The sequence below is a fragment of the Otolemur garnettii genome, unplaced genomic scaffold, assembly GCF_000181295.1.
Source record: "Otolemur garnettii isolate 467f Iridium unplaced genomic scaffold, OtoGar3 scaffold00013, whole genome shotgun sequence".
NCBI classification, from domain to species: domain Eukaryota; kingdom Metazoa; phylum Chordata; class Mammalia; order Primates; family Galagidae; genus Otolemur; species Otolemur garnettii.
The window spans coordinates 16,808,260-16,818,516 of NW_003852408.1; the positions used below are offsets into that span (position 1 = coordinate 16,808,260).

Genomic DNA, 10,257 nt, shown 5'->3' on the forward strand with positions numbered 1-10,257 from the left:
GAAATTGCAGTTCCGAGTTCCTGGAACTTCGACCAGTGCCACACTAACAGGCCTTACCAGAGGGGCCACCTACAACATCATAGTGGAGGCGCTGAAAGACCAAAAGAGGCACAAGGTTCGGGAGGAGGTCGTTACCGTGGGTAACTCTGGTACGTAAGCACGTGTCATTCAGGCACATGCTCCCCTCTGGACTAGGCCAGAGATAGCTTTCTCTGTTGACCATCCCTTTGTTGCTGTTGTCTTTTATCTCTGGAAAATAATACTGCTGGTCAACATGAAGTAAGTGAGCAGCTGTAACTTGCTACCGTATGCTGGTGTCTTCACAAAATGCTTATTACATCACTGACAGTCTTTCAAATGGTGGGATGATGGTAGACCAGGAATGGACTTCAAGTATTACTTAGTCCAACAGTCTTCAGTCCTTGCTAGTGTCTGAGTTAACCTAGGGTAGAAGTTTCCTGATGTCTTTTCCCAGACCTTCTCCATCTCACCACACTGCTGTCCTCTTGAATGATTCTTAAGTGCCAAAACAAATTACCTGCCCCCATCTGCAGACATTAGGGACAGATGGCTTTTGTTCCTGATATAAAATGCTACAGATATGGCCTATTTCTGTCCAAAGAGCTCCTTTATTCCAATTCCATTTTTTTCTTTCTGATTATATAGGTGCAAAGCCTCAATAGAGGTTAAAAGATCATTAACTCTTCTTTGTAGCCCCTGGAAGGTCCTTTTAAACCAGTTATGGACCACCAGGCTTTTCAATTTGCTGCAGCTGCAGATTCACCAAAGAACATGAGTTAGGAATAACTAAAACCATGAATCCTGAATCTACCAATGGGAGGGTTCTCTATGCCACATCAGCCAAGGGTGCTAAGTTCTTTGCCAAGTGACAGGTTTTATTCCTAGGGCCAGTTAGTTAATTTCAGCCTCCTTCCTCATCTGAGTTCTTTTACATGTGTAAATAATACCTGTGAATGAAGCAGTTGAGTATTTGGCCAGGGGCGTGGGGGGTTATTTTGTGTTTGTTGTATTACCCATCCACCTATCTTTTGCCTTTCTGGTTTTACTAAGTAGAATGCCACATGAATGGGATTTGCAAAAGCACAAAGGTCTTTGTGTTTTTCTACATCATTTTTGAAAAACAAATTCATCTCCCTAACTCTAGTTAGGATGGAATCTTAACTCCTGGCTCATTTTGGGGTTTTGAAACCCCTAGTAACAGTTTAAGCTCCTTCCATTTTTCTTTCCAACTCATTATTCCCAGAAGCAATATTCCTCATTCTAACCAGGTTCTCCTGGCTTTTAAACATTTCAGAATTCGTAACCATTTTCTTGCTGGGTGATGCCTTTTAAAATATTAGGCACTTGAAATATCCATTGCTTTTGAGCTTTTGATTTTTGCCCTGTAAAAAGAAATATGCATGGTGGGATTTAAAGCCAATTAGTTTAATTTTTAGAGAATAATTTGAGACATGCTTTGTTTGCATAGATTATTTTAAAATAAGCTTTTCCAAATTGTAAAGAAACAAGATATTAAGTAACATGAACAGACTCTGTTACTTATTTCTAAATCATCTATATCTCATTGCTTCACCTTATTTAAAACAGTTGATTTTATTGATAAAAAAAGCAATTTTGTCATTATAATAACAGTCTGTAGGGGTGGCACCTGTGGCTTGAGGAGTAGAGCGCTGGACCCATATACCGGAGGTGGTGGGTTCAAACAACTGCAAAAAATAAAAACAACAACAGTAACAACAGCAATTAAAAAAAAATCCTGTGTAAAAATTCTGCATTGTTGTGCAAAAAATGCAATAATAAAAGTGAAAATTGCATTAAAATGGTATGTTAAAAAGCTAACTTTTTTGCATTATAAGCAAAAGATAGCCTCTAATATTATTCTTCATTTAGTGAGCACTTTCTGTTTGCAGAGTACCAATGTTTTGAATTCATGACCTCCTTCATAAGATCCCCAGGAGCTAGAAATATTTTTATTTTTGTCCCTACATTGAACATGAAAGAAGTGAGGCAAAGAGATTTTAAATAACTAGCCCAAGGTCCCCCAGTACCCGTGGAGGGGCATTGCCAGGCTCTGTGTATCCCTCTGAAGTTCTTAACTAGCTTAAATTGCCTCAAGATGTGTTCCAAGTTCTATAAAGTAGATTTGTCAGAAATGATCATTCTTTAGAACTGAGACAAGAATGAAAGACGGACTTCTTTTCAGATGCCTGTGGCAGGTGTCTGCTGGCTACATCTAAGCATTATTTGTTAGAACAGCTGATGCCTTGATAAAACAGACAAATGCCTCTTAGTTCTACTAGGATTTGTATTTTAGATTAAGTCATTGTATACAATATTCGGTTTTCTGCTTCTGTTCCCAAACCATCAATAAGATGTCTTTTTTTGCTTTTTTCCTCCTTTTCTTCATAGTCAATGAAGGCCTGAACCAACCTACAGATGACTCCTGCTTCGACCCGTACACTGTTTCTTACTATGCCATTGGCGAGGAATGGGAGCGGTTGTCTGACTCTGGCTTTAAGCTCTCGTGCCAGTGCTTAGGCTACGGAAATGGTCATTTCCGATGCGATTCATCTAGTGAGTAGTTGCTGTGTCCATCCACGTGTCTGTTCATCTCCTCCAGTTCCCTGCATTTGCACTAATGTGCCCAGACGCATGTTTGGCAGACACAGGCTCTTCCAAACATGAAGCAAACAAGAGAATACTGTTTGACTCAAAGTAATATTTTGCATCATAAAAAAAAATGATGGGAAATTTTACTTGTTGAATATTGCTTCATTTGAGGGTTATATGCTGATACAGCTATCACTTAAAAATAAGACTGTGCCGGTAATTAAGTTTTTTAAATATTCTCTTAAAACTAATCAACAAAATCAAATTCTTTTTTTTGAGACAGAATCTTAAGCTGTAGCCCTGCATAGAGTGCGGTGATGTCATAGCTCATGGAAACCTCAAACTCTTGGGCTTAAGAGATTCTCTTGCCTCAGCCTCCCAAGTAGCTGGAAGTATAGGCATCCACCACAACACCTGGCTACAAAATCAAATTCTCTAGAGTCAAGTTTAATTAAGAATACCAGGCTGGGGTAGTGCCTGTGGCTCAATGGAGTAGGGTGCCCACCCCATATACAAGAGGTGGCGGGTTCAAACATGGCCCTAGCCAAAAACTGCAAAAAAAAAAAAAAGAATACCAGGTTGGGTATGGTGGCTCACACCTGTAATCCCAGCACTTTGGGAGGCTGAGGGAGTAGGATTGATTGAGGTGAGGCATTTAAGAGCAGCGTGGGTAACACAGGGAGATCCCATCTCTACAAAGAAATTGAAAAATTAGCTGAGTGTGGTTGTACAAACTGACAGTCCCAGCTACTCCACAGGCTGGGGTCGGAGGATCACTTAAGCCTAGGAGTTAGAGGCTGCAGTGAACTATGATGGTGCCACTGCACTCCAGCCTGGGCTATAAAGCAAGACCCCATCCTTTAAAAAAAAAAAAAATGAGAGAGAGAGAACAGAGACACAAAGAAATTCCAAGTCTTTTTAAATCTTTAGTGTGGAGTAAAGCTGGAGATGAATATTCCAACAGTCTCTTTCAATATAACCTACATGTCATATTACACATACACTCTCACATCAAACATTCACAACCCAAGTAGCTTGAATATTGCTAAGTATATAAAAGAAAAATCTACTTATAGATAGTTAAGAATCAACTTCAACTTAAAAATATTTGATTTTAAAAGTATATAGAGGTTTTAATTTTCTGATTCTTAGTAAAGTGACCCTAGGAATTATCTATTATTCTTTGAGAGTTAGTATTAGAATTTATAAGCTTTCTGTTTATTCTTTGGCTTAAGGAGATGTGATGATTATGAACAATTCATTCATTTTTGCAGATGTTAACCATCATGCCTCTTGTAGACATAAAGAAATCATATTCTACAGTAATAAAAGATAACAGAATTTTAAAAAACATTTTCAAAGTATTTTATTTAATTTGCATATGTGAAATGGTTAAATCCAGATTGAAATTAAAGAAACAACCAATATTTTCAGTGTAGTCATCTGTCCTGACTATCTGAGAATGAAGTAGCAGAACAGTAGAAGTGTCACATACTGTCGAGGGGTTGGGCATTTTAACATCTGAAGTCAACTGGGTGTTTTTTTTGACTTCTGAAATTGAACTACTTTAAAGTTTGCATATTTATCACCTGTGAAAGTACTTGGTGCGATTGTGGGAGCAGAGCACTAAGTCCATTTGTGTGATTCTTGGGCTCAATTTACATAATATTTGTTTAGATATCACAATGGTCTAATTTCCTTATTTTTTAGCATAAAGAAGGCTGAATTATTGATAAAATGAAAATAGCATGTTGTTGCATAAACTTCTGAGGTGTTTTGTTTTAGTATAAATTTTGGAGATTAAAAAGTCATCTTTTATGTATACTAATTAAAGATCTCTAACATGTGGCTTTGGGATAGTCCTCTGAACCAGTGTGTTACTTGTGGGGATAATTACCACTGACTGATCATGATGTTTGTTTTTGTATTTTTTTGCTCCAGGCTGGCTTTTTACTCTTCTATTAAGGGGCACTGGCATGTAGAAATCAGCTGATCATTCTTTCATGGTTAATTGAATTATTTTGTATCTAGAGTCTCTGCAAGTCATAGGCGAAAGTAATTTTTTGCCTGTAATCTGTTCCTCAAAGACAACTCCAATCCTACTTTAGTTTTCTACCATTTTAAGGTTTAATAGTGAGAATTCAAGTGAAAGTCATTGATAATTCTTATGACATGATGGTGGCAGAATAAACTGGATCTTAAAATGTACTAGAGAATGTTAAATGGCAAAAACAATATTTTATAATTCAACCAAAAAAATGATAATGAATATGACCTTTAACTTTCTTTGTCACCCCTTCCAGATATGCCTTGGCGTTAAAATTCTGTGGCCCCCACACCGACTTGTGAGTTAGAACATACAAATAACATTTTGCTCCCAATTTCCCCCCCTGTTACAGAATGGTGCCATGACAATGGTGTGAACTACAAGATTGGAGAGAAGTGGGATCGGCAAGGAGAAAATGGCCAGATGATGAGCTGCACGTGTCTTGGGAACGGAAAGGGAGAATTCAAGTGTGATCCTCGTACGTCATCACAGATCACTTTTAGTGCCTCGTTAAGCACTCCCACTTTCATTATTGGGCCGTAACTCTCATTCACAGGAATGATTGGAGGCTTGAGGTCTCCTTGAGGAGTGAACAGCGGGTTTGTTAATCTTTTGATTTGGGAAAGCGGAGACAAGCTTCAAAAAAATGAGTCCTGATTTAATGTTATTACAGGGCACTTTAGCACTTTTCCAACCTGACTATTTTGACCATTATCTGCGGTGAAATGTTACAAGGAAGCTTTATGGGTCTGTGGATTCAACCTTTAAAATATGATTTCCATCTTCCTGTTGGACTCTTTCCAGTTTGTTAAAACTAGTTTTCGGAAAGGCTGCCCTATGATCCGTGTAGCAGGACCTCTCTCCTGAGTGATTCAAATGGATATATGGGGGGCTTGGGCTGTGACGGTGTGGATTTAGGACTCAAATAGAACCACCCCTATGTCAAGTCTGCATTGTTGTTCTCAGCCTTATTGTGCTTCTGACTTGTGCCTAGATGAGGCGACCTGTTACGATGATGGAAAGACATACCACGTAGGAGAGCAGTGGCAGAAGGAGTATCTGGGCGCCATTTGCTCCTGCACGTGCTTCGGAGGCCAGCGGGTAAGGGCAGATGCACCAGGCTAGACTCCCTGAAGTTCAGCCATGATAAAAAAAGGCCCCTGCATGGGTGTGCAGCCCACTCAGATGTGGCAGAGCCCCTTGTGAAGTATCAAGCCCCTTGTGTGCATTTCCTGTAGGCACACAGCTTCAGATGGAAGGCTCTGGACTTGCTTCTCTGACTCCTTGGCAGCCTCAGCCTCACCCTTTGCCTGCTGTTCAGCAACTAAACCGAACTAAACTCAAATGCTAAGCAGTGCTGGGCTTCCAGCTCCATTCTGCTGGACAGGTGTCTCTGTGGCATCATTGCTAAATATTTTGGATAACTTCTCTACACCCTCTCTCCATTTTAAAACCGGTCCTAGTTATTGGTCTAGTGCTGTACTGAGTAAGTTAGCACAGAGGATGGGCAGTGGTCCTTGCTCTTACTGATATAGTCGAAAACATAAAATTGTATACATTGCAAAGTCGAGCTAATTAAATAAGTTTCTAACTGACTAATATAGTTCCAGGTAGGCTGGAATTAGCAAGAAAGAGAAGCATGAATTGGCTGGAGTTGAGGATGGCTAAGATGTGGTTGGGAAAAGCAGCAGACAGAGAGCACACTCCCGGGGATAGGAAGGAGCAGGGCCGGAGAGGCTCCAGGGAGCCACCTCGCTGCCTGGTGTCATTTTCTAATAAGAAATCAGCGGGGAAGTGAATTATGGAGGACTTTGGGACTCGGTTACTGAAATGTACTTCTCAACTATTTCTGACATCTGCTCTACTTTGAATTCAGTATAACCAAAAATGGTAGGTCTTCTAATATTATTTGAAGTATCAAAATGAAATGACTCTTGTAACTCCAATGAAAGCAGCAGAAGAGGACAGTCCTTTGTTTTCAACAGAAACAACAAACAGCTCCCCAAATTCTGATATATAAGGAGCATGCTCCCTGCCAGAAGGGTCAGATTCATGATGCGTTTAGCATTAACTAATTGCAGGTGCTCAAGATTTAAAGGCGCCCCATGTTAGATAGTCTTTTGGAAAATTAATCTGGCAGCAGAAAAGGGTCTTCGGGGGCTAGTCTCTGTCCCACTTTGGGCAGCCCATGGAAACTACTCTGATATTATTCCACCCCTAGAGGTTAGGTGGGGAGGGACGTGTTCCGAGTTCTGATGGGAGAGAAACTGTGGAATCAATCTCAATTTCTCTCTCCCTCTCTCATTAACTGTATAAGAGGCCAGGATCATAGGATTCAGTCATCCTAGTATGAAAATGTGTGATGGAGAGTGAATTTATTGGGAAATAGATTTCTAACTCATTCCAGCATCTTCTCATTATTTATGCATATATGAAACCTTTCACGTGTGACACCGTGCTGTTCTCAAGGTGCTTGATAAAGAACATTTGAGACAGTGGAACTGTTACGTTCTCACATGATTCATTAATTCTGTAGATAGGCATTACCTGTGTTGTATTAGGTATTATGGGGAATCTGCTCTTAAATGGAGAAGTATGTCCAAAATATTTAAATTGTATTATAAGAAAGAACAAGATTAGTTTATTTAGGGTTCTTTTAGTCTTAGGAGAAAAGTCCATTCAAGTTAGACAAAAATAACTCAACATAATAATGGAAAAGTCCCAGAATCTACCAGCTTCAAGGGCTGCCCCAGCACCCGCATTTGGAGTCTCCCTCTCCATGCACCTTCTCTTGCACTGGCTTCTCCCTCCAGGGGGCGCCCTCTCGCAGTGACCTTAGTGTGCTCCAGTTGTGTTTCCTTCCAGCTCAGGAAACTCAGTGACAGCAAAAGTCTCAGGGGTCAAGCTCATTCACCTACCTTGGTCCTGTTCTCGTCTCCCAGTCTGTCTCTGGCCAGGTGAAAGGCTACCATGTCACTGGCTGGGGAGGTTTAGGAAGGTTGAAAAGAACATGGCCAGTAGTCACCTCAAATCCTGGGCTGCAGCCCCAACTCTACTAGGTGACCTCCCTGCTTCCTCTGAGCAAGTCACTCCTCTCCCTGGGTCTCTTTTTCCTTTCCTATAAACTTAGGGTGTTTGTCTCAAGTCCCTTCTAAAATCTCTAGGATTCTATGAAAACCTTCCTGTCATTTAGTACACAAAGCTTACTGAGGAAGTTGGGACTGGAATGAGCCTTAGCGGGAGGGTGGGTTTTGAATAGAGAGAAGAGAGGACACTTCAGAAGAAAGGAAAAGCATAAATGGACAGAGGTAGGTACAACACACGGTAGTGAGCCAGAATATAAGAGTTAGAGAAGCACGGAATCATCATCAAAATGTCCTCCGCTATTAACTGCTTATATTTTGCTAGTATATAAGAGCTAATTTTTTTCTTTAACTTAAGCTCTGAGTTATGATGTCCATGGGCTGTCACAAACCCCCTATGACTTCATGCCTCTACTCTCTTAGGGCTGGCGCTGTGACAACTGCCGCAGACCTGGGGCCGAACCCAGTCCCGAAGGCTCCACTGGCCACTACAACCAGTATTCTCAGAGATATCCTCAGAGAACAAACACTGTAAGTGCATTTGCCCCAAGAGTGTCTCTCCCCTAAATACCTCTGTCCCTGCTAGAGAGTCTCTTTCTGTGGGTACCTTTTCTTCCAAATGAACCAAATTTTCTTTATTTAAAAAAAGAAGTCTCAAAAATGATGAGTGGAATACCGTATTCTATAACATAATTTAAGTTATAAGTAACTAAACTTTTGAACAACTCTTATTGACCAGTAAATTGCTAAGGTGCTTGAAACTAGAAAGAAATATTTATTATCCTAATCTCTAAGTTCCCACTGCCTCAGTTTTTTTTCTGTACATTTTACAGTATTTGCCACTGATTTTTCTCTTCTTCCCTTTTTGACAGAACGTTAATTGCCCAATTGAGTGCTTCATGCCTCTAGATATACAGGCTGACAGAGATGATTCCAGAGAGTAGATGTTTCCAAGCCTGAGGAGCAAGCACGTCTCTCTGCCAAGGCCCATCCAGACTGGAGTGATGTCAGCAGGCCCCACATTGGAGTGCTTGTTTCTTTCTTAAGCCCTTTGCTCTGGAGCAAGTTCTCCAGCTTCAGCTCAACTCACAGCTTCTCAAGCATCGCCCTGGGAGTGTTTTGAGACTTTTCTGATAAATGAAGGCACTACGTTGCCTGTTCTGCTTCAACGTAGTCAATACTGCTCAGTATTTTAAATGAAATGATTCTAACATATGATTTGGTTTGGGATCGATAGGAAAGCATATGCAGCCAACCAAGATGCAGAATGTATGGAAATGACATGAACAAAAATTTAAGTAGGAAAGGTACCCAAACACTTCTGCTTTCACTTACCTGCCCGGTCTGCAGTCCCGTCGGGACGGCATGACCTTGTTACTGTGATATTTAAAGTATCTACAGTACTCACTTTCTCCAAATGATTCTAGTAATTTGCCTAGAGATAACTTTCTCTGACCTGTTATTTATCAATTTTTCCCAGTATTTTTATATGGAAAAAAAATTGTATGGAAGACACTTAGTATTCAGTTGATAAGAGGAATTTGGTATAATTATGGTTGGTGATTATTTTTTATACTGTATGTGCCAAAGCTTTACTACTGTGGAAAGACAACTGTTTTAATAAAAGATTTACATTCCACAACTTGAAGGTCATTCTATTTTATTTATAGAAGACATTGGGGGGGGGAATAATAACTCTCATAAATGTTCTTTTTCTTTTCAATTCAGCAAACATTTGAAAATCTATTTTGTACAAATAGGGCTTTCTAATTCTTGTTGATTTCAGTACAAGATTTTTGAAGTCTGTTGCTACAAAAACACAGGTGCATTTTTGTCATTTCCCTCCCTTCTGTAATGGAGACAGCTTTATATTCTCTGCTTTAGACGATTGTGGATTCCATTATTTATTAAGCTTGCTAGCTCATCCTCAGAAATAACCTTTAGCTGCCCTTTTCTAACCATAGTGATCCTTCTTTCCTTCTCACCTGCTTTTCTTTCCTTCTCACCTCCTTTCTTTCCTTCCTTGAATGAACACCTAGCCAAAGAGATTCCTTGCAAGGAATATAAAAAAGATGACTAAGATGTTTAAAGCCCTTGACTAGACTAGTGTAGAGGAGTTTTGTCTTGGGGGAAAGCCCTGGGTTATAATAACCCCAATCCAGCTCGCTTTAGCTGCTACTTGTAGCCTGACTGGATAAGCTGAGCGCCGTTTACTTACTCCTGGTCTGCAAAGGTCATTTCTTTTTCAATTTAGCAACATTGGGGAAATGACAAAACTTTGGGATTAAATCTGACATTCAGAATAGTATAATAAATCCTGGCACTGGAAATAGTCGACAATTAGCAGACTGAAAATAGTAGTTCATCATACACAAAACCTGGAAAGCACTTTTTTAATACACTATTGTACAATGAGGAAGTGGTTCAATAAACACCTATCAACGAACATCAAGACTAAACTCAGAAAGAAATTTCCTCATGGTTCATTTTTGTTTA

The 10,257-nt window shown here is 40.0% G+C and overlaps 1 protein-coding gene across 1 annotated transcript in view; it reads left to right on the forward strand.

Annotated features, from left to right (window-relative positions):
* The window catches only part of FN1 (fibronectin 1), a 63,955-nt gene extending 54,552 nt beyond the window's left edge, over positions 1 to 9,403 (forward strand). The window contains exons 36-41 of the mRNA XM_012802144.1: positions 11 to 149; positions 2,431 to 2,595; positions 5,031 to 5,156; positions 5,673 to 5,779; positions 8,185 to 8,292; positions 8,634 to 9,403. Of these exons, the coding sequence (XP_012657598.1) occupies positions 11 to 149; positions 2,431 to 2,595; positions 5,031 to 5,156; positions 5,673 to 5,779; positions 8,185 to 8,292; positions 8,634 to 8,705 (717 nt within the window). The 3' untranslated portion in view covers positions 8,706 to 9,403. The remainder of the gene's footprint in view (positions 1 to 10; positions 150 to 2,430; positions 2,596 to 5,030; positions 5,157 to 5,672; positions 5,780 to 8,184; positions 8,293 to 8,633) is intronic.
* The last annotated feature ends 854 nt before the right edge of the window (positions 9,404 to 10,257 follow it).